The sequence below is a fragment of the Sitophilus oryzae genome, unplaced genomic scaffold, assembly GCF_002938485.1.
Source record: "Sitophilus oryzae breed Bouriz unplaced genomic scaffold, Soryzae_2.0 scaffold_1718_pilon_pilon, whole genome shotgun sequence".
In the NCBI taxonomy this organism is placed as follows: domain Eukaryota; kingdom Metazoa; phylum Arthropoda; class Insecta; order Coleoptera; family Curculionidae; genus Sitophilus; species Sitophilus oryzae.
In genome coordinates, this window is record NW_022146411.1 from 409278 (window position 1) to 434652 (window position 25375).

The 25375-nt window shown below is 32.8% G+C and overlaps 2 protein-coding genes across 3 annotated transcripts in view; both read left to right on the plus strand.

Annotated features, from left to right (window-relative positions):
- LOC115881411 (furin-like protease 2) overlaps positions 1 to 25375 on the plus strand; it is a 664870-nt gene that overhangs the window by 45918 nt on the left and 593577 nt on the right. The window lies entirely within an intron of this gene.
- LOC115881413 (serine/arginine repetitive matrix protein 2-like) lies at positions 8363 to 11611 on the plus strand. Of its 2 annotated transcripts, XM_030898871.1 has the most exons (3): positions 8363 to 8454; positions 8509 to 9848; positions 11583 to 11611. In XM_030898871.1, exon 2 carries the CDS (start codon positions 8518 to 8520, stop codon positions 9844 to 9846), a length of 1329 nt encoding a protein of 442 aa, XP_030754731.1. In that variant the 5' UTR covers positions 8363 to 8454; positions 8509 to 8517; the 3' UTR covers positions 9847 to 9848; positions 11583 to 11611. The 2 variants fall into 2 exon arrangements, with proteins under 2 accessions (XP_030754731.1, XP_030754732.1); XM_030898872.1 differs by lacking the exons at positions 8363 to 8454; positions 11583 to 11611 and having other exon boundaries at positions 8474 to 9541; positions 9601 to 9659.

The following is a 25375-nucleotide window of genomic DNA, read 5'->3' on the forward strand; positions in this document are numbered from 1 at the left end:
TCATATTTTATGCTGTTTTAAAATGTCAAAACAACATTTATTTAGTTCAGTGTTACGGAAAGGGTGACAATAGTTCGGAAAATGTTATACTTTGAGAACAGCAAAAAATATGACTTTAATCGAAATTAATAATAAGCATCTATGATAGAATGAAATCGAAATCATATTACCAAAGAAACGCCTACTGAGTTTTGATTTTTTTTGGGAAAAAAATTCAACCTCCAAAAAAATCCAAACCATATTTTCATCTTTTTTATAATTTTCTCTAAAACGGTATTGAAATTCGGAAAAGTGTAAAAAATGAGATTAGCCATTTTAAAAGAAGTAAAATTTTTATGGAGAATCGAAATCATATTACCAAAGAAACGCCTACTGAGTTTTGCTTTTTTTGGGAAAAAAATTCAACCATATTTTCATCTTTTTTATAATTTTCTGTAAAACGGTATTGAAATTCGGAAAAGTATAAAAAATGAGATTAACCATTTTAGAAGAAGCAACATTTTTATGGAGAATGCATTTTTCTCAAAAAGATATTAATAAAAATGTTCCTCTTCTAAAGACAATCCGGGGACATACTGTATACTAGTAATTAGCATATAAACAACAATTAGTATAGAATCAATAAAATAATAATATTCAAATTCAATGTTTTCGAGCATCGAGATAATATTCTACAGATTTTTTTTTAACTTTTTACGAATTTTATGCCACCATATTATTTTTCGCAGAAAACGTCGGCAATTCGGTTGCATGAAGACTAGGCTTTACTCGTTAAATATAAGGTTAAAACATTATTTGGTTTCATGGCTATTCCAATAATTTTTATTACCTATTGGACTTAAGTATTAAAACCACACAAATTATTAAAGTAACAAAAATGTTTAACTTGATAAAAACTATAGTTGCTCATTGCTATTGTACCATTATATTGATTTCTAAATGTAGCAAAATTTCTGATATATATTTTTTATTTTATTTTTTCAGGTAAGCCTAGACGCTTAACATGTAAGGAAATTGCCGTAAGTACGTAAATTGTAATTATTTATATTTAACACTAAAATTATTGTAAAGGTTTGATAGATAATGATATATCTCTATTTGAAAAATTATTGTGAGACTCAGTATTAATGAAAATAATTTATACATAGAATTCCTAGTAAACCTTTGAGTTGGGATATGTTTACTTAGTTTTAATTTACGCTCTTCACTATAAGTTAAGCTCATAAACTTTAGGTATAAATAATTAATCAAATAATGTTAACACATTATATGAATTAGGCGCAGAATGTTTTGATGTATGTGAAATACATTGATATTATATTGAGTTAATTTTTGCTATCAGTTATTTAATACTAAACTTGACAATTTCTAATCATTTTTGTGACTTGTGTTCCACTTGCTAAAGTATCGAATTATCTTTATTAGTGTGCCCAATATAAAATTTATAACTTATATCTCAGATTCTACTGATTAGATATTCTACTAAAGCTGTTATATTGTTACACATTGCGCAGTTTTAGTTAAACTTTAACATATTTAAAGATGGTATATGATACCCTTTCCTTTATTATTGCTCAATTTTTTATGCAAATGCAAATCTCTTTGAGATCTTTTTATTTCCCTTAATCCGCTCTTGTAAAGAAAATTAAACTTAATGAACTGTCGAGTTTCGAAAAGGCCGGTAATTTGGTTTGTGACTTTTTTTTCTCGAAAATAAACTTGCAGTAGTTGTGAAAAACACGTAAAATACAGTACCAGTGAAGAAAATCAGTTTATTACCCTACAATAAAAGAAGATTATGAAATCATAAACCTTTAAAAATTAATTCTAAATTTATTAACATCAATCAACGTTAGACATAAAATATGGTAATTCGTTTTAATTTTAACGCTTCTTGATAAAACTCAAACCATAAATATTAGGAATTTAAAATGAATCAAATATCTAAGGCCACTATTACACTATTAAATTTCTTTGTCAAAGATTTTATTTTATCAATGAATTTGACAGTGTGACAAACCAAAATAAGATCTTTGTCAAAAAAATTTGGCAGTGTAATACTGGCCTAACCCTAGATCATTATATACTTACGTGGATAAATAAACGGCATAAGTTTAGCATTAAAAAATATGTCTCCAACATCACAACATGCCATTTTCAAACCTTCTTTATTGCACTTATGAAACGTTCAATAGGTTTGTATTTTTTCAATAGGTTTTTTTTGCGATGACCTTACCCCCCATGCGCATTAAATGTTCACATATTTCCAAAATAATCACAATTTTATACGGTTTAGAAAGTACAAATTATACATTGTTATGGAAACCATCTTTTCATTGTCATATTGTCATAATCTTATCATCCAATCTCATAATTGTATATCCATTGTATAACGAAACTTGCTTTTTCCTTTTTTTATTTTAAATATTGTATTAATTACTGTTTTATCGACCGCTTTTATATAGCCAAGGATGCAAGTGTGTTCAGTGAGAAGTTAATTTTAAGTTTGTGCCATTATATTTCTATTTTTTTTTCGTTGGACTTTCTAAATACTCGTAAAAATGACTAGAAAGTGTTTGGTGTGTGGAAGTTCTAATATAAAGGTCTCCGAATTATCTTTTCATATGCAAGTAAAGTATTCAGTTGTTCTTTTTATAGGCAAGTAAAGTATTCGGTATTCACTGTTTATCGCGGAACAAATTAAAATTAGTAAAAACATTGATCTTTCCTATCGGTACTTATGCATCAGAGACCTGGACTTAGGAACTACAAACAGACGAAAAATAGATGCTTTCGAAATGTGGGCCTACAGAAGAATGCTGCGAATTTGATACACAGAACATCGGACCAACGTATCAATTCTACGGCAAAGTTAACACAAGACTTTCAACCAAAATAAACCAGTCTACCTTAGTTACTTCGGGCACATTTTGAGAAGAACGGATGGACTGGAAAAATCATAATCGAAGGGAAGAATAATGGCAAACCACCAAGAGGAAGATATCCGATGTACTAGGTGGACCAAACCAAAGAAATTATTGGTCACGGCCTGCAAGAGGCTTCTATAGCCGCTCAAGATTGAGATGGAGAACAACGATCCGAGCAATTGAGATTAAGACATGATGTCACCATACTCTTTCGGTTCGAAGACGAGTTAACGGACGAGAAGAAGAAGTTTCACTAATGTTGAAATCTTGGTTTGCCCATTTAATTAAGAAAGCGTGATTTAGCAATAGAACTTAATAGATCGTAATCTAACAAGTAAATTTCTGTTATAGAATTAACATACTAGATATTTTACTAAATTCTTATAACTGAAATGTCTACACAGTAAACTAATTGTAACACTTGGCGCAGTTTTAATTTAACTTTATTATTCTCGAACATCTTTCAAAATGTTATATGATACCCTTTTCTTTATTATCGCTCGCTTTTTTATGCAAATGTAAATCTTTTTAATATCCTTTTTTATTTTCCCTAACCCGCGCTTTTAAAGAAAATTAAACTTAATGAATTGCCGAGTGTCTTGGCAAAGAAACTGGAAATGGCCAATAAATAAAAGACCAAGCGGGAAAATCAAAAGGCCGATAATTAGGTTTATGAAGTTTTTTCGAAAATAAATGCGAAAACTTGCACTAGTAGTCGAAAGGCGCGTCGTCGTCTCCCGATAACTAAATAGAAACAGTTTGGGAAATTAGACTCTAGAATTCAATTAAATTTCCGCCATTCCGCTTCTGCAGTGGGCTAGTGGGTCAGGCAATAGAGTTGAGTAATACAGTGGAAAATACTGTTGGCTAAGGAGTTTCGTCGAAGTTCCGTCATTGACGAAGTTTCTCGATCGTTCCGATAAATTTAAATAATTTTGAGGGTAATATTCATAACTTTCTTTTAAAATAATCTATTTCATAAATGTTCTATTTTTTAAGTTTAAAATATATCAGATTTTCCGTATGATTATGTCTATTGCTTTTACAGGGTGAGTTTTGTGCAAATATTTTTAGTGGTGGTATATTTCGACACCCAGGAAAACGTATCGTATATGAGGTTTTACACGTATATTATCTTTTTAAATTTATTAAAATAATTTATTTTATTTATTAATTTAATTATATATTTATATTCTAATAAGTAAATTTTCACATCTTTTAAATTTTCCTGTATAGTTTAGAAAACTTTTTAGAACTGCCTGTTCAACACAAATTTTTCCACGGTATAATTTCTTAATCTCCGATATTATCATGGTTACAACTTTACTCTAGGGTACGTCACTAAAAGGGATGCCATAGAGAAAAAATTCGATGTCACTCAACATTTTTTTAAAAATCCTTTATGGGTATTATATGCTATTTTAAAATGAGAATTTGATGAATCTGAATCTGAAAATGAATCTCGATAAAAGAAACATATTTTCTCTTCACCGTTTTTCAAATAATTCTAAAATAACCGAGTTATTCAGTTTGAAAATTAAAAAAAAATTATTTATTTTTAAAAAATAAAGAACGTCTATACCTATGTGGCGGATTCATCTCTCCAAAAAAATCCTTTATGGGTATTTCGCCACTGCGTTACAAGAAAATCTACAAAATAAAATAGTTATTTTTTGTAAACACTTCTGGGCGTTAAACCTAAACGAAAAAAAAATAAACGCTTGTCAGAAATTATGTTGATCTATTTATGCGACACAGGGCACAGAATAAATTTTAATAACGCCAAAATTATAATGAAAGAAGCGATAGCCTCTAAAAGAAAAATAAAAGAGGCTTTTTTAATACAATCTAATAAAAATAAATGTATTGCTCATGCATCTGTAGATGTTAGTAATGTATGGAAATCGCTTCTTTGATTTTAAAGAACATAACATAAATAAACATAACATACGTAAAATTTAAAAATAATCATACAGAAAGTTTGGGGCTTTTTGGTTTTACCTTATTACGTAATTGTTATAGGATCAGTAATCAGTATTGTTACAGGTAGTAATTGTTAATTTTGAAGTTTAATTTGATACAATGTCATTTTAACAGAACGTCAACGGTTTCTTGTAGACGTATCTGTTTTAAAAAAGTAAATTGTTCTGGAATAGTTGAATTTAAATATTTTAAATAGTTTTTTTTCTTTATTATTTGTATTTTTTTGCTTCCGACGACGGAAAGAGATAAACTTTCCGAAACATTAAGCATTTTTTCTTTGTTAGGCAAATTTGTTTAACTGTAAACATAACTTCTGACAAGCAGTGTCCGTTTAGGTTTAACGCCAGAAGTGTTTACAAAAAATAACTATTTTATTTTGTAGATTTTCTTGTAACGCAGTGGCGAAATACCCATAAAGGATTTTTTTGGAGAGATGAATCCGCCACATAGGTATAGACGTTCTTTATTTTTTAAAAATAAATCATTTTTTTTAATTTTCAAACTGAATAACTCGGTTATTTTAGACTTATTTGAAAAACGGTGAAGAGAAAATATGTTTCTTTTATCGAGATTCATTTTCAGATTCAGATTCATCAAATTCTCATTTTAAAATAGCATATAATAAGCAAAATCATATTTTTTTTAGTTTTTTGGTTTTCCTAAAATTCTAGGTTGAATTGAAATGAGAAATGAAGGTACAGTTTATACTTTTTTTTATAGTATACGTTTTGTTTTCAATTCGACGTTTCGTATTCGAGAAACCATCATCAATTTTTTACATTTAAATCGGGACTTGTATTCCATATCTTTCGTATTCAACGGCCTTGTATTCAAACTCCAGATTAAATAGTATAGAAAAAACAGAATATATTTTTGTCTATGCAAAAATTATCAAGACCAAAGTTCCACATCACTCTTTTCTCTTTCCACAGCGGTTATCGTAGTTATTAAGAGTCAGAACGCGCGAGACAGCAAGCATTTGAGACAGTTTTTTCAATGCAAAATCTGCGGCATCGACTAGTGTCTAGTACAGTACGTTCGACCGCTAGTCAATAATTGGTCTTAGGTGCGATTCTCACTATAACTACCGTCACGACAGAATACATGAAGTAAATGGGAGATACGTTACGGAAAGTGTGAATATGTTCATTGTCGGCAATCCAAGACTATTTATCGGAGTGTCCGGTGCGGCGACTCGGCATAACGATGGCAACGCGTTAAGCGGCCCCTATATTATCAAACAAATTGCGCAACAAAGCGATGCGCAACGTTGCGTTGCACAACTGATTCAGCGGTCCATACATTATCAAACAAGTTGCGCAACAAAGCGATGCGCAACGTTCCGTTGCACAACTGTATCACCCATGCACTTAGTAAAATTTTGATAAAACATTTTTTTAAAAGTTGTGCATTGTTTGAGAAACAATCATGTACTAAATTTCCATTGCGTCAATTATTATCGTATATACCCTAGATGATGTCACTGATACCATAACGAAAACAAAGAATTTGGATGAAAGAACTAAAATATTGCACAACGAAGCGCAACACACACATACACTACACAACGCACTGCGCAAATGCCTGTTGCACAAAAGAATTCAAACATTCTTGAAACTTATCAAACAATTGCGCAACAGCCTGTGTTGCGCAATTTGTTTGATAATATATGAGCCGCTTTATAGTGAGAATCGCGCCTTATTCATCCGTTACAATGTCTTAACTAGAGACATTTATTTAAAAATTGTGATTTTAAAACTCGTTTGTGCCAACATTCGAACTATTTTCTATTATTGGACCACTCAGTGCAAAAGGCAATTATTTTTAAACGAACTACGTATTTTTATTTAGAATAATTATATAGGGTAAGTTTTCTACGATGTTCACTATGGGTATCGCGGAAACTATTGGAGATAGAGAGTCAGTTAAATGGGGAAAGAATTGCAGTTTTGTGGGATCATAAATATGCGCCTTTCAGATTTTTGAAAAAGTTCATGCCTTACTAGATATTAAAAAAAAACAAATTTCGGCTATTTTAAAAATTGTCCCAATTCCATTGTAATCTATTTTAGACAAAAGTTTTCAGATAAAAGTTATAGACAATCACATCCTTAATGAGACTGTGTCCTCCATTTTTTTCTAAAGCCTATTATTTTGGACATATGACACAAACATATTTTTTTTTTAAATGGAAACCATAGTTGGCCATGACTTCATAAAAAGCGCAATTTTTTAAGCTTTTCAGCGATATAAGCTATAAGATTTTTTTTTGGAAAATTACTGAGTTATAGCCAATTCTTATAATTTTTAAACAATTTCACTTAGTCATGGAAACAAGTTCAATCGTCGTCAGAATTGTGAAACTGTCACATCCAAACTGTAAAATAAAATAAACAAAAATTGTAAATATTAATTTTTTAAATGAAGAAACGCGTGTAGGATTATTGGTTCAACTTTTCTTGGCCATACATTTTCGAAGATACGTTGACCGGTGAACGTTACTTACGTTTTTTAGAGAACGTTACTTACGTTTTTTACTTTTTTTTGAACGAAATAGCCGATTTTTTTTTAAAATATCTAGTAAGCCAGGAACTTTTCCTAAAATCTGAAAGGCGCATATTTATGACCTCACAAAACTGTAATTCTTTCCCCATTTAACCGACTCTATCTCCAGTAGTTTCTGAGATACCCATAGAGAACATCGTAGAAAACTCACCCTGTATACCTACATTTTTAACTGAAAATATTTTTTCACAAAATTGTATACATTATTTTATTTGTTTATTTTTAATTAAACATTCGGAAGGGTTGGTCCGCATTTAAGAAATTAGTCGCTTAACTGTTCGTTAATAACAGAAAAATCAAGAATTATTAGGTAAGAAAGACCCGAAGGTAAAATTTAATTAATTTAATACATTTATTTTCTTCTTGTTCCTTGTTTTAGCAGTAACCGTTTTATTGTGGAAGATTTTATTTAATTTTGTCCATTAATTAGTGTTCTTTTCGTGGGCCACGCAAAGGCCTTTATTTATTTTAATTAATACTAAATATAATTAAATTTCGTGGCGCGTCGGAATTACAACATGCGGTAAGAGCGGAGCGGTGGGGAGGAGGGCAATTCATAAAGAAAATTAATTTAAATAAATCGTGAGGAAATTTGAAAACAACGGACGGGAGAGAATTGCGTCCAGCTGTTTTATTACCATGGTTATATAAGGTAATTTAAACTAAATCCTAGTAGTAATCTATAAAAATAGTATCTATTATATTCGCGTCCAGTCCGAATGTATTATCTTGATTTTACAATACGTAGTCCGTCTCTGCGTGCATGCACTATTTCAAGGCTAAAGTCAAAACTCCCTCCCTGTCGCTGGCCCACGCCGCGTCCCGCGTCGCTCTCGTCGGCTCTGCGCACGTAATTCATTCGTTTCTCGTGCATGGCAAGGTGCGGACGGCGGCTTTCCGGAGTTTTACGTGTTTTTTGCCGATCGGGCTCTTTCCTTTTTTGGATATATTTAGAGAATCTACTGTGTTCTGCCGATAGGTAGTACACAGGAAAATACACGTAAGTATTTTTAGCTACATTTTTTCTTTGTAGAGGGAAATAATGGGCAAAAGAAATAGAAGTAAATCTCGAAATAAGGAAAATAGAGATCTTAGGGCGAAGTTACATAAACGGAATAGACAAAGAGATGAAATATGTCATCATAATTATCGTGACAGTTGTTCTCCCAGTGAGGCAGGGTCACGCAAATCTAAAGAATGCCCTGCTCCCCGTGGGAGGGATTCTTTTTATGAAAGACGTTCTCGATCTCGGTATCGCAGAAGTCGATCTCCTAGGAGTCGGTCTCTCAGAACGACTTCAAACCGCTCACCTCGACACACTAGCCCTCCAGTCACTCGATGTCGCAGCAAGACACCGTCAAGAAGTACCCGTTATAAGGCTGTATGTTCAAGGGAACGGGACAGCCGCAGTCCGAGTGTCGCTATCTCGTTATACAGTAGATCGAACACGGACTTTTTAGCAAGCGAAACTAATAATCCTAGTCCTGACGGCCGTAACCTTAGTGGTGCGGCGTCATATTCCAATGTGCTACAGCCAATTATATCTGAAAATTCCGAACAGGATGAGATTGTCCCGTCAGAACTGGTAGAGAGTGAGGAAATTTCAAATGAGGTAAGAAACATTTTAGGTCCGGACCCAACCATGAAGCCAAAGTCCAACTTTTCTCTACACAAAGCCGTGAAACCAATTTGGGAGCATATTTTAAATTTTGGGCTTCCCAAGGAGGAAAGTGATAAACTTTTGGATAAATACGAAATACCAGAGGGTTGTAGGTTCCTTACACCCCCCCGCTTGAATCCTGAACTGGAAGCCAGTATGAGTAACTTACAAACAGCTAGAGACCAAGCTCATTTAAACTACCAAATACAGTTAGGTAAGGTTTTGGTAGCCTTAGGCCCCTCTTTAAACACTATTTTAGAGGGAGAGAGAGATATTCCAAAAGCTATCAGGGACAGGCTTTTGACTAGTGTTGCTGATTCTGGACGAATGATTTGTAAGGTGGTCAATGAGATGTCACAAAAACGACGTCAACTAATTTCGCCTTTAATGAATAAACAGATAAAAGGTATAGTAGAAAAGTGTCCCCCTGGCGAATTCCTCTTTGGGCCTAATCTAGGAGAGAAGATCCAGACAGCAAAAAGTATGGAAAAAGTTGTGAAAGATATTAGGGTTTCTCAGTACCATAAATATCGTCCTCTCTCAAACATTTCTCCTCTTCAAAAAAGAAAGAAGGGGGGGGAGAGATCACACACCACCATTAGAGGTCAGTTAAACAGGCGACGCCCGGCCTACCGGAGGAGGGACGGAAGACCACCGAAAGGGCGACCCTCAGATCCACAGAAACGGACGTCCAACTTCAGAAACCAGTAGAGGTAAGCCATGTCTTAGCCGGTCGGCTAAAATATTTTAGGAATGCTTGGAAATCAGTGACATGTAACGTATCAGTCTTGTCTTGGATCGAAGGGTTCATAATGACGAAGACGGACCAATGACCTTGGCGATCCAAGAACTTAAAACGTTAGGGGCTATAACAAAATGTGATCCTTTGCCAAATCATTTTGTTTCTCCCATATTTTTAACTAAAAAATCTAATGGAAAGTATAGGTTTATTCTCAATCTTAAAAGGCTTAATCGATATGTAACGGCGCCTCGTTTTAAAATGGAAGATTATAGGACAGCTCAACGGTTGTTAAGGAAGAATTTATTCATGACAACTGTTGATCTAAAAGATGCTTATTATTCGATTCCTATGCATTCAGAACATCGTAAATACTTACGTTTTGCATGGAAAAATCAATTGTATGAGTTTACATGTGTCCCTTTTGGACTATCAGCAGCACCGTATTGTTTCACGAAGCTGCTTAAGCCAGTACTTTGCATCTTACGACAAAACAACATACTTTGTGTCAATTATTTAGACGATTTTCTTATTCTTGGAGAATCATACGAACAGTGTCTAAGAAATACAAGATTTGTGGTTAATCTGTTAGAATCGCTTGGGTTTATAATAAATAGAGAAAAAAGCTGTTTCATCCCCAGTAACCGCCAAACCTTTTTGGGATTTATATTTGATTCAACTGTTATGCAGATGATGCTGCCTACGGAAAAAAAGGTGAATATATTAAAACAAGCTAATCATTTTAGACAAAAACATTTCTGTAAAATTAGGGAATTTGCAAGTTTCATTGGTACTTTAGTATCAGCCTGTCCGGCTGTAAAATATGGTTGGTTATAAAATTTATGGCCTTGATACAGAATAGTGGAAATTTTGATGAAATAATGGTTGTTCCCCATTACTTACACGAAGATCTGCTTTGGTGGGAACAGAATATTTTGAAGTCAGTTAACGACATAAGAACGGATGTATTTGCCAAAGAAATTTTCACTGATGCTTCTCTGACAGGCTGGGAAGCATGTTGCGACTCAGAAAAGACCCACGGATTCTGGTCAGAACTTGATAAAAAATTGCATATAAATATTTTAGAATTAAGAGCCATTTTTTACGGTCTCAGATGTTTTGCGAATAACTTAACTAATGTTAATATTCTGTTACGATGCGATAATACCACTGCCATATCGTACATAAATCGAATGGGTAGTATCCAACATCTAGAACTTGCTAAATTAACGCGGGACATATGGAAGTGGTGTGAGAATAAAAACCTATGGATTCTTGCTACATATATAAGTTCAGCTAACAACTTCATTGCAGATAAGGAGTCAAGACAAGTTTCCCCCGAAACGGAACGGTCCTTATCACAAGATGCATTCAAGTTGATAGTTAACAAATATGGGAAACCTAAGGTTGATCTCTTTGCTTCGCACATAAACAAGAAATGCGATAAATACGTTTCTTGGCATAAAGATCCGGGGTCATATGCTGTTGACGCGTTCACAGTGAATTGGAAGGGACTTTCTTTTTATGCTTTTCCACCGTTCAATTTAATTTTAAGAACCCTTCAAAAGATAATCCAAGATAAGGCTGAAGGTATCGTGGTTGTTCCGTTATGGAAGTCTCAACCATGGTATCCACTGTTTTCTAGGTTGAAAGTAGGAAGTGAATTAGTTTTAAATCCACATTCTAATTTACTTTCTTCTCCTTTTAGAACTATCCACCCTCTGGCTCGTCAGCTTTCCCTGGTGGTCGCCAGGTTATCAGGGAATCGCTTTTAAAGAGAGACGTCCCAGAAATAGCTGTAGATACGCTAATATCTTCAATTTCCGAATCCACTATGAAGCAATACACCACAACATATCGCCTCTGGTGGAACTTTTGCCTGGAGAAGAATATCTCTGTATTTGGACCGGCAAATAGAGACATCCTGACCTTCTTACAATATACATCTGAGAAATATAATTATAAGTACGGTGCCATAAACTCCAATAGATCAGCTTTAAACCTTATTTTAATTAACGATATCGGGTCAGACTTGAAAGATTCAAAAGATTCATGAAAGGAATGGCGCGTCTGAGACCGGCCCAACCAAAATACGGCAGTACGTGGGATCCTGAAGTTCTACTTTCTTACATAGAACAATTGCCTGAAGATTTGGACCTTAACTTATTATCCCATAAATTAATAACACTCTTGACTTTAGTTACAGGAGAGATGCTTCAGACGCTGTCTTTGATCAGGCTAACCAATATACTGGAAAATGAACAGGAAATTCAAATTAATATAACCGATCCAATAAAAACTTCAGGTTTAAATCGGGTTCAGCCAACACTATATCTTCCCTTTTTCAAAGAGAGGCCTAAACTTTGTCCTGCCTTGACGTTGAAAAAATACATCGATGCAACAAAAGTGTTTAGAAAAAAGGAGCATGATTTTGTATTCTTAACAATTAAAAGACCTCATTCAGTTGCTTCGAAACAAACGCTAAGCAAATGGGTTAAGAAAATGTTAGAACTAGCAGGGATAGATATTTCTCAATTTAAACCTCACTCGACAAGACATTCTTCTAGTTCTGCCGCATTGAGACAGGGAATTTCAATTGAAACAATACGCAGGACAGTAGGATGGTCCGAAGGGTCATCTGTATTTGCCAAGTTTTACAATAGACCTCTCTCTGACAGAACTGCATACGCCAAAGCTATTTTAAGTAATTCTGACAAAGCTTAATTTACATTTATATGTTCAATGTTTAACAATGTTTTGCCGTAAGGCCTAGTTTAATTTACGTTAAATATGTTCTTTATATATTCTTTACTTGTTCATTATTTGTTGATATAACTATCGTTATATGCCAATTTGTTCATTTTGGTTGCATTCAATAAACATTTTTGATATTTAAGATATTTAGCTGCCTTTCATATACCACTCAAAAAAAAAAAAAACTTTCCGCACCAATTCATTAATTCGCAACCAAGAGATCTTTAAACATCTACGTATTGTAAAATCAAGATAATACATTCGGACTGGACGCGAATATAATTGTACGATCAAACGAACTTACCTGAAGTGAAGTTCGATCGTAATTATATGAAGCGTCCAGTCCGAATGTATTATCTTCCCTCCCTTCCCGTCTTCCCCATGGTCGCTTGAATTAATGAATAAAACTTTAAAGAATGAATTACGTGCGCAGAGCCGACGAGAGCGACGCGGGACGCGGCGTGGGCCAGCGACAGGGAGGGAGTTTTGACTTTAGCCTTGAAATAGTGCATGCACGCAGAGACGGACTACGTATTGTAAAATCAAGATAATACATTCGGACTGGACGCTTCATATAATTACGATCGAACTTCACTTCAGGTAAGTTCGTTTGATCGTACAATTTTATACCTAATTTACTGTTGAAAAATATACAATGAATGCAAATTTCGAAATTTTATTTAGTCAAATTATCTAAATTTGTGTTTACTTACAAACTTTCCTTCGACAGAAAAAAAAATTATGTTTATATTAATATATCGGCCATTTTAAGCAAATATGAACATATTTATGAAAAATAAATTATACGATATTTGGTTATTTTTTCTTACAAATTTTAGAGACATTCCCAACTTAAAGAAAAACATACAATTTTAGTTTGAATGTAGCAGCAACCCATTAAGCCCTATCCTTAAAAGCCCCAAGATCCTTATATCCTATTTTCTCATTTATTATCAAACGTAGACTATTATTAGTAAAGTAGACCATGACTTAATAAAAGGACTGCGGTGTCTTCGGTGGTTGTCAAGTTTTTTAGAGTTGTTTATTTGTTGACAGTGACAAGTTTTTTCCAAATATTACGGAGTTTAACCATAGTTTTTTTATATTGCAACTAATTAATCTGCATACAATTTTATGACACCCGTATTTTTTTTTTTTACTTCAATTTCATTCCATTTTTTTAAAAAATTAATCAATATTAAGAATTTCAAACTTACACTTTTGCAATCTCTGACGTCATCTATCAAAAGTGTCACGGTTTGCCACCAGAAATAAAAACCATTTTTCTAAACGTATTTTAAAGTAGATATAAAATTACTTAATTGTAAAATAAAACTTAAGGAACTTACGTTAAAATGATCTTCACAACAAAATCTCGTACTTTTGCTGACATATTGTTGTCTTGCCGCCTCAAACCAGGCTCTTCGACGGCTTTCATCCAAAGGAACAGTTATAAAATCTTTTTCTAGAGAGCCTTAGAGTTATTTAGACAGCCCTTCACAAAACAAACTTTAACACCCTTCATTACAAAAATAATAAAGAGGGTACAATAATACAAAATTGAAGACTCAAAGTATTTAACACCAAACGCAAAATCCACAAAATACAAATCTAACCTCGAACCCTCGACCGCCTCAAACATCCTAACAACTTTGGTAGTGTTTAGTGCTTCGCTAAAAATGGCAGTAACCTGTTAATTATAAAAATTTAAGTGTTAATTTCTAGTAGTGAAAAATATAAAAGTAAATTTAATATTGGGGTAATAAACAATAATCCCACATAAAAACATATTTTTAACGATCTTAATAAAAATAGAAAAATCTAACGTGATTTTAAGATATATGGTGTAAATACGGTAGTAGAGAACTAGACACGCCATAATATTATTCTTCAGAGGCTCGCGCCCTCTGTTAATTCTTCAGTCAAATGCTGATAGGTGACCTCACAATTTTCTACGCATCATTTTAAACCAGTGAAATTTGTATTGAATTTGATTTATTATTTATTCCTTAATTGTAACTTCGTTGCATTTCTTTTTGTATTGAGGGAGTACTTTTTAATCACTTCAATTGAATTTTATATTAAAAATAACAAAAATTTACTATGGTTAAACACCAGATTACTGAATTATCTTGTATATCTTATGTCCCGTGCGTCCAAAAAAAAACAGGTTTGTTTTTAAAAATTATGGATTTCGACAACGAAAATACTTTTTTAAAAAATTTTATTTTTCATAAAGTATGTTTAACAGATACAATGAATACAATGGTTAAGAACAGAATGACAATTTTAATGCGCTTGGTTATATTTATAAGTTCGGTTTCGCTCGCGTCTTCGTGGGAAAACCATGCTATTTCCTCTCACATAACTCCTCCCTTCTTAAATGGAAAATGTGAGGGGTGGCGAATCATTTTCAGGATTTCCTCTCGGGGTTGCTTCTTTTTTTTTCTATCTTCTTTTTGTAGATAGACCATGTAATCCAACAAATCATTGCGATGACCAGAATTGTAATGGCAATGCTAGCGAAACTCCATCCTACAGGGTGTATCACTTCATTAAAAGGTTGAAGTAATTTAACTTTTTCCTGAAGTTCAGATATTTCATGGATATTTATCGACTTAATATCGATAGGTTGATCTTCTTTTGAGTTTTCTGGTCCAACGTAGATTTTCGGTAAGGTAAAGGGCATTCCTTGAATTATTTCTTCTTTATTGATGAATTGATAGCTTGATACATTTACTTCACAGTTCGGTTCGATTTCTATCAGGCTTGGATCGCTGATAAATTTATTTTCTTTTTTCATCACCACACTGCTGCTGAATTTTCAATGGTTCTTCAGTAGGTATTGCGACGATATATTTGTTGTTGATTGGTTTTATAATTGGGTTCTTGTTGAACGTTTTTACTGTATGGCAGGAGTGGATTTCGGCATCTTTGATTAGTGTCGATATACAGTCGTTGTTTGTTGGCTGAAGTTTATTTTGACAGATATGGATGTCTTCGATAACTGGGCATTCTTCTTCTTCATATTGTAGATGGTTCATGCCAAGTGTAAGGAAAGGTTGATTTGGTAAAATTATCGATTGATTGATGGGAATAGGGAATAGGTGAAATGTATCGAAAATCTCTTTAACGATATTGGAAAATGAACTGCAAATATTATTTTATCCTCTGAATAACTTACTTGAAGGCCAGCTAATTGATAATACGAAATTACATTCTTAAACGTTATTATATTTTGCTCACCATATAACTTAGTTAAATACGATACTGATTAGTACAGCTCGGATGCAGACATCACGGCATTTAAATTTACATCTGATTTTTGGATAAAAATGCAATAAGTCTTTTTAGGGTCAACGTGTTCTTTGAAGAATTTGATTATGTCGGTTTCTACGTTTTTTGATATATGTACTGTTTTTCTATTTTTATTTTTAAAAGGATTTGATCGAATTACGTAGTAGCGTTCTAAATCGTTTTGTATTATAATTATTTGATTATTGTAGAAATTTACGGGATTCTCCGTTATTGGTACATTAAGAATCGGGTCTTCCGCTGAGGAATGAACAGTCTCGTTGTCACTTACTGGTCTTGCTTCGGGTAATTCTATACCTTTATCTAGTTCAAGGGCGTGTTCTAGCTCTTCTAGTGCGTCCATAGATATTTCTGCTGAACAGTCGTCTAGATATTTTAAAATATCCTCGTCGCTATCTCCCGGGTTTCCAATAATGGACTCATTTTCTACCATATTTATCTCCACTCGAGATAGAGCATCGGCGTTAGTATTAGATTTGCCCTTCTTATATACAATTTCATATGTATATTCCTCTAATTTCAGACGCCACCTTACTAACCTCGAACTCGGTTCCTTTAAATTAAACAACCATTGGAGGGGTTTGTGGTCAGTAACTATCAGGAATTTTCTGCCGAAAAGATATGGCCTGAAATACTTCGTGGCCCAAACAATTGCCAGCAATTCCTTTTCAATCGTGCTGTAGTTTGTTTCAGCTGGATTTAGAGTGCGGGACGCGTAAGCAATAGGAAGATCGTTGCCTACCTTTCCTTGGCTTAACACTGCTCCTATGGCTATGTTGGAGGCGTCGGTGGTCAGCACAAATGGTTTCTCAAAATCTGGGTATTTCAGTATAGGATCGTTACATAAAATCTTTTTACATAGTTCGAAGGTGTCGATGAATTCTGACGTGTGTTCGATTTTTTCTCCTTTTTTCAAACATTTTGTGAAAGGTTTCGTCAGTTTTGCGAAATTTTTGATGAATCGTCTGTAATACCCTAATAACCCAAGGAAGGACTTGATTTCTTTGGCTGTTTTAGGTATTGGGAATCTCGTGATTGCCTCGATTTTCCGGGGATTCGGTTTAACGCCTTCTGGTGTTATGACATGTCCTAGGAATTCTACTTCCTTGCATAAAAATTCGGACTTGTCCAACTGCACCTTGAATTTGGCTTCTCGAAGTTTTTGGAATACAGAGCGGAGGTTTTTTATATGTTCTTCTAAAGTGGTGCTAAAAATAATGATGTCGTCCATGTATACTAGACAAACTTTATGTTGCAGGTCACGTAGTACATGGTCCATAACTCGCTGAAAAGTTGCGGGGGCGTTTTTGAGCCCGAACGGCATTCTCAAGTACTCATAATGCCCGTTCTCTACATTAAACGCAGTTTTTTCAATGGAGTTAGGGTGCATCTCAATTTGATGGAACCCTGATGCCAGGTCTAGCGTTGAGAAATATTGGCAACGTCCAAGTTTGTCTAAGATATCGTTGATATTCGGCAACGGATATCGATCGTCTATGGTCTTCTCATTGATTTTCCGATAGTCAACGACTATTCTCCACTTTTGTCTTCCGCTCGCGTCGAGTTTCTTTGGAACAATCCAAATAGGGCTGCTCCATGGACTTTGACTCGGTCTTATGATGCCATCTTCTAACATTTTATTTATTTGCTTCTGTACTTCTTGCTTATGAACAAAAGGATAACGATATGTTTTTGAGTGAGCCGGAATTTCGTCGGAAGTTTTTATTTCATGTTTAATTTTATTGGTGAAAGTTAGTTTTTGATTTTCTTCATGGAATATATCGGAAAAATCCTTACAAAGTGATGTTAACAATTGCTTTTCTTCGGTATTTAAATGTTCAGTTCGAATTAAATTTGCAATATTTAAATTCTTATTTAATTCAGATTTTGGCAAAAATGTTTCGATATTAAAAAATTCAAAGTTCTCTTTCCGCGAATCGGGGAATGGTATCACTTTCACAGGTTCTGAAAATGATATCATCAGATGTTCGTTAGTTCTATTGAAAACTTCAGTTTTCGCATAGCCTCGAACAGCTGTTGTCAATGTTTCAGGGAAATGCAGGTGGTTGATATATGACTCCGGAATTATTATGTCACCTTCGTAGACGTTCACGGGAATTTTCACAGATGCGATCTCATAGCTATTGACCGATACATCGTGAGAAATATTTTCCGTTTTATTAAAATGTAATGGAATTTTAAGAATGTCATTTACTAGGAAATTATTTTTTAAATCAATAAAAAGTTTTAATTTTTTCAATTGATCTAAACCCAAAATTCCATCAAAAAATGAATGAAAATCGAAAAGTGTAAATGTAATTGTCTCGTTAATTTTTAATTCTGAAAAGGCAGGTATATTCGCTTTAAATCGAACCAATTTTTCTCCAATACCTGTCTTAATCAGGGTTTCCTGTTGGAAAATTTCATTAGGAAAATATTTTTCAGCAATTATGGGTCTTAATATTGATTGAGAGCAACCAGTATCAATAAGTAATTTTATTGGTGGATTATTGATTTTAATATATGGTAAATTACTATTGATTTCGGTATGCATTTCAGTTAAAGTTATGTTTGGTTCTGGCTTGGGCCAGGATCCTGAAAATTTCCGGTGTTTTCGTCATAAGAATTATCAAAGGTTTCAAAATTTTGATTATTTTGTGAGCCATCATCGGTATAAAATTGTTCGTAATTATCAGTTTCGTATTGTTCTATGTTGTCGGTCTCATCAAAGGGTAAATCAGTTGGGTTATCGATGTTCGATTGATTATCGATTTGAACAACTCCTGCGAAATAAAATTTCGCGAACCTGTAGGTTTAAAGAAATTAGAAACTGGGCGTCTAAGGCTTGGGATTCGAGACGTGGTCGACATAGGTTCCACTTTATCTAAAGGTTTCTGACCGTGGGTTTGAATACATCTTTTGGAGGGCCAAATACTTGTCTGTTGGTCGGGTAATGTCTAGGCACATATTGTGTCTGAATGTTTATGGGTTGAGAAGGAAAATTCGGGGGTCCTTGATTTAAAAATTGACTGGGGATTTGATTACGGTTCTGGTTTTGAGGTGGGGGGAATCTTGGAGACTGGTTTTGGAAATTTGTCGGATAATTATATTGTGGATTAGATTGATTAGACTGATGAGCTCTTTGTGTGAAATATGGATGAGGTGTGGTTGGTATGGGTGTGTGTGGTTTTATGTTATTAAAAGTGGACTGGGGTTGTTTAAATAAATTTTGAGTGTACTGAAAATTTTCTTCTTCGGTTATGATTGTGAGAGCACTTTCGAGATTTTCGGGGCTTCTTAGTCGTGTTATGCTTTGTAAAGGTCCAGGGAGGTTACGAATAAAAGTTCTTAGGGCTATTTGCTCGTATTGCTTTTGATAAATTGTTTTGGTCGAAATCGGCATTTCAGTCAGAGGAAGACTGTTTAATTTTTGAGCTAATTGACTACGTAATATTTGCAATCTCTTAGCAAAATCCAAAGACGTTTCTCCTTTATTTGGCTTAGCCATAAAAAGATCTTGTTCTAAACATTCCAAGCTTCTATTGTCGCCAAAACAGGCTTGCAATGCATCTTTGATTTTTTGCCAAGTATCTAGTTCTGATCGGCAACCTACTAATAGTTGAGCTCTACCGACTAACTTAGTTTGTATTACTCTGATTAAATAATTGATCATAATCGCCTCTCTAGAATTACCAAAAGTTGTAAAGAGAAAGTCGCATGCAGAAATAAAACTGTGTAAGGTAATAGAATTTCCGTCAAAATTAGGAATAATGTCTACATACATTTTAAGCATTTGCAGATTATTTTGTGTTTGAGCTTGGCTTTGATTTTCCATCTTATTTGATTTTAAAACTAGTTTATTAGAAAATTCGTTTGTCAAATCGTCAATATTCATAAAAGAATAAAAAATAAAAATAAAATAAAATAGAGAAATTACGATAGCAAAATATAATATAGGTAAAATATGTATTCGTATATTTAAATAACTAAAAATAAAAATCGTTTTTGTTTTCTTAAATAGCTAAATTAACCTTAACTTAAAAATAAAAGAGATTTCCTAAACAGGGAAAGTAAAAGAAATTGACAAAAAGGACTTGGCACTTACCGACTCAACGGGGTGACAAAACCAATTTGGACTCTGCTCTGGTATTCGGCTTTCGATGTCTCACTCCTTACACTACCGAAAATCGGACTCGATGCCGTGGCTTTCCAGAAGTGTTCGTTCGATCGGCACTAAGGGATTAAATCCGCGTTTTTCGCGATAATCAATTCAATGATTTTTGTTGCGACAAACTGCACCAATCCTACCGACTGCGCCAATTATGGATTTCGACAACGAAAATACTTTTTTAAAAAATTTTATTTTTCATAAAGTATGTTTAACAGATACAATGAATACAATGGTTAAGAACAGAATGACAATTTTAATGCGCTTGGTTATATTTATAAGTTCGGTTTCGCTCGCGTCTTCGTGGGAAAACCATGCTATTTCCTCTCACATAACTTAAATATAACAAAATGTTTTTGAAATGTTCTTGTGATGTTGCAAAAATTTCTTTGATCTAACTATAATAAATATATTTAAGGACACTTATCACCTAAAATAGTTTGTCTACTGACGTCACAACACCAAAATGTGTTTTCCCAACTCATGATTAATTATTTTGGAACAATTTAAAAATTTGTCATAAAATAAAAATAAAGAGATCGGAAACGCAGAACAAAATAAAAGCAGATTTAGATAAGTACTTAAAGTATAAGAAAAATGAAGCTAAAAGAAAAACAATCTACAGGGCAGCTATTATGAACAAAATTCATGAAGAACTTGTTTCAGACAAATTTATATGTTGATATTTTTTCTGACGGATGCGCTGCGCAATTCAAAAACACATTGTCTAATTTTTGTTTTATGGATAATTATTATCAATTATAACTTCTTAGTCATAGGATTACTATATAATTTACTTATATTTGTAGATAATTTGCAATAAAATAATTTAGCTACATAACACATTTATGTTGATATTGTGATCTGACAGGAACTGAATTTAAACCAATTTTAATTGTCTTTAGTTCTTTTTTGATTATTATTATTTATTTGTAAATTACATTTGTTGTAAATTATATTCATGCAAAATAAAATATTATTATTATTAATTATCTGGCTTAAAAGAAGGTTAAGGCAAAAAAGCGATTATTAATGACGCTGACACAACATAATTTATTTAAACCAAAAACTCGTAATACAAAACTAAAATGTGAAAACGAATGACAATGTAAGGAAATAAATAAATAAATGTGGCAACTTGACATTCTTTTACAGCAGAGCTACCACCTGAATCCCCAGCGGAAAATTAAATAACAGTTAGTCAGCCGCCCATCACCATCATTTGAGGTATTCCTCTTCTTTTATTTTCGCAGGACTTCCAGTTTATAATGCATTTTTATATACACCATTTTATATATTTTTTATATACACATAGGCACGAGAAACGGGCACATTAAAATTTTGATATATTTTAAAGTTTTATACGTATATTGTGTTTTAGTCGGCCGATTTTGATAATTTTTTAAACAATTTGTAGCTAAATTATTTGCCTTTTTCGTATATCTTTCTAAATTAAAAATGAATGTTCCATCTGTCAATTATACGAAAGCAAAGTGTTGTTATTTGGGGGAAAGTTTGAAACACCCCGTTGTATATGTTAACAAAGCAAGGTATTCAAAAATTATTTTATCATCTCGCTTATATCTACGATGCGTTATTAATATGACCTGACTATTAATATAAGTTCTTTATACAGGGTGCTACATATTCGAGGTACGAGCATTGGTATCTTGGTAACCGTAATAGATACGAACATGGTTAAATTGTAAACAATTGTTAAAATTTTTAACATTGACAATAAAGAGTACAAAATGCATTAGGAAATATAAGAATAGATGTTCAAAGAGCTATAAATAAAATTGAACGAATAATAAATGTGTGCAATAGTAAGGGTGGTAACCCTTTCGAACATGTAGAGCATTAGAAACTAGTTTGTAGAAGTTGATTTATTTATAATAACTATGAATATTAATATTATGCATATTATTAGGTCGTACACTGAGATTTCAAATTCACAATAAAAAAAGTTAAAAATAATATCTTTAAATTGCTGACCTGGATATTATTTATTTGAATCTTTCAATTGGCTCGATTTTCCTTATTCAATGTTACTTACCGCTCATCAATATTGTTGCGATGAATATAATCAGATTTCATAATTAAAAAAAAACGGAGTCGAACTTGAAATTATTTTAAATAATAATATCTTGTTGTTGTTAAGGTACCCAAAACAAAAAAAAGTATAAAGTATAAAAAATGCAGGCCTGTATTTAAAAAAATTAAGTTAGTCTCTGTATCTCACATACATATTATTAGCTAATTTGAAAATCTAAAAATACCGTCAGATAGCCCTAATAATGTGGCTATGAGAATGTGCAATTAGTTTTTTTTCTGAAAAGTAACGACAGGAGAAAATAAAATTGATTTTCAAAAAAATCCGTGTTTTTCAAAAAACTCAGCTAGCCTTGAAATTTTTAAAACTTTTTTGATGGCATCTTGGTAAACATCCCAAGACGCAACTTTGCCCCAATTTAATCACCTTCGTGTCTATTACGGTTTCCGAGATACCAATGCTCGTACCTCAAATTTGTAGTACCCTGTATATTCAAAAGTAGGCGCATATTAAACAGAGTCTATGCATTTCGAATAGCATCCGTAATTTCTTTAATAAATATTTTATCAAATAAACACGTATACTCTTGTGAATTTCATGCAATAATCCATAATAAATTTTCTATAACTTGAACAATAGATATGGTTGCGTACTGTGTACGTGTGTATATTCAAACATACAGCAATAGAAACAATGGTTAGTAATATTCGTATGCATGAGGTGAAATCAAACGCACACCAAATTCTAATCAAAGGATTTTTGAGTTATGGATTGTTGATATTAATTTTTGATTTATCTACATATACAAATTTAACTGACACCTGCTCCACTTATCTAAATTACTTTCAGCATTACAGTTTTGGTGCTTCATTTAAAAAGTAGAATAAATATAGCAGCTTATCGGTAAAATTTCGACTTTTCTTGACGTGAATACCAAATTTTAACTTTTAATAACTGAATGCCTAATTTTACCAATGCTTCTTCAAGATAATGTTTTTGTCTTTGACAACTGATTGTATGATGCAAAAACTGATTGTATGTTTTATTTTTTAACTAGAAAACTATAGGATATCCTATCCTATAGTTTACCTACTATATTGTTACGTTTTTCGTCGGTTCCGTGTGGATAGAAAGTCACAATTTATTTAAACACAATTTATTTAACACTAATTAACAAAAACAATAACGATAAAATACTTATAGAACTATTTACAAACGATTTATAACTAAGAATTTATTTTGAATTTTAGCGCGTCAGCTGCACTCGTCTATTTATAACTGCCCTCTCTAGGCCACAGCCGCCGGCTTTTATACCGACAGCTAAAGATCTCTAGAATAGTCCATAGATCGTTAGGTGCATAGAGAAGGTTTCGAATGTTCTCGTATGTACTACTCCATTCCAGTGGGACTCGATTCTTCTCGAACGAATGAATCATTACGGTGTCTATTCTTTAATGCGATGTTAAGGTCATCTGAGGGCGGGACATATAGTTAGGTTAGGTCGAGTCCACACGAGTCCGCAACAATATCAAGGCTCTTATATATTTTTAGAAGATTATTTCTTGGGTTTATGGTCCGTAATAAACTGTTTTTAGGTCAAACATATTTTCATTGTTGTTTCGATCTTTATTAGATCTTTATCAAAACCTTTTTATTATAAACTTGGACGTCACAAAATCAAAACTAAATATATTTACATTTTAACAGCAGTAATAGTCACATTACTACATTTAATATCAAACAAACATAATATAGACTGTTATATATAGAAATTGCATTAATTCTATTCAAGTAATTGTATTATTAGTAATTATTGTATTGTTGTATCTTCAGTAGTATTACTAATAGTTGTTAATAATTTAATTTGATTTTTTTTGCGTTGTCTGTAACTGTGACAGTTTTCTGCGTTCGATATACAGCTTTCACTTTATTTATTTTCTGAGATAGGTATAGTATAGACAAATTATGAGATATAAAAATAGTTTCTCAGAATATAATAATATAGGTGTTATCTAAAACAAGACTTTACTATTTTTCAAATGAAGCGACATTGCTGTAACACTGAAAATAATTTAGATAGATAGAACAGATGCCTTTATGTAAATACCTTGTTTCCATAAATGTCTTACCTACCATGTCTGGTCTATGTACTCCAACTACAACTTCCTAAGAGACGCTTTTTAAGTTAAAGCTCTTCGAAATTGCTGAGTAGAGGAAATCTAAAAAAATATATTTCTTTGTAGAGTTGTTCGAAATCGTTAAAATAATAAACCAGTTCGTTTAAGGCGATAATTTGACGTGTTCAGTTATAAATAAGGATCTTTAAAAGGACGTATGGGCCGTGGAAATGGAACCGGAAAAAGTTCCTCGTGTGCTACAATTTAAAACGTCGGAGAGAAGTAGTACACAATAATGTGGGGCCGTTTCTTATAATGTTTGTTATTATCGTACCGGGTGAAATTCCACCGTAAAAAATTGCTTCCTAGAAGGGGAAAATGGGAACGCAACGCGACGGTAAATGTTTATGTGCCGGAGGAACTGTAAAAGGTTTTATGCTGGGAAAATATTGCCCATAGGATAATGAAGGAATTTTTATTATAAAAATATGTTTTCATTACTCTTATACGATATGTAAATTTATAAATGGAAATAATTCCGGAGATTTTTATTGTTTTTAAGTAAGAAAGGTTTTTCATAAAATTCCTTTTATTACATAGGTGAACCAAAATAACAATATTGGTGATTTTTTTCAAAAATAGTTTGCGCTAATGAACTGAAACTTTGTGTGTAAATGTACCTAAATCTTATTTAGGTAGAATTGTTATTCAGGTATGCTATACAAAGGACGCCCCAATAACTTCTTCACTTAACATATCACTTAAACAAATTCTGCCGAAACTGTGATACTGTTGTAATGAGTTTTTGAATTCCTATTAGCTACTTGTAAAATTAAGTAGGTATACAGGGTCGTTCATAAAATTGTGGCACATCAAACTTTATTTTTTTAAATGGAACCCTCTGTATATTATTTCATATTTTAATTTTTCTTTCAATTTTAAGCAATAATCGTAATATGTACCTAATGTATATTTTTTTAAATGGAACCCTCTGTATATTATTTCATATTTTAATTTTTCTTTCAATTTTAAGTAATAATCGTAATATATACCTAATGTACATAAATTGAAGAATTGAAATGTTAAGCGTAGAT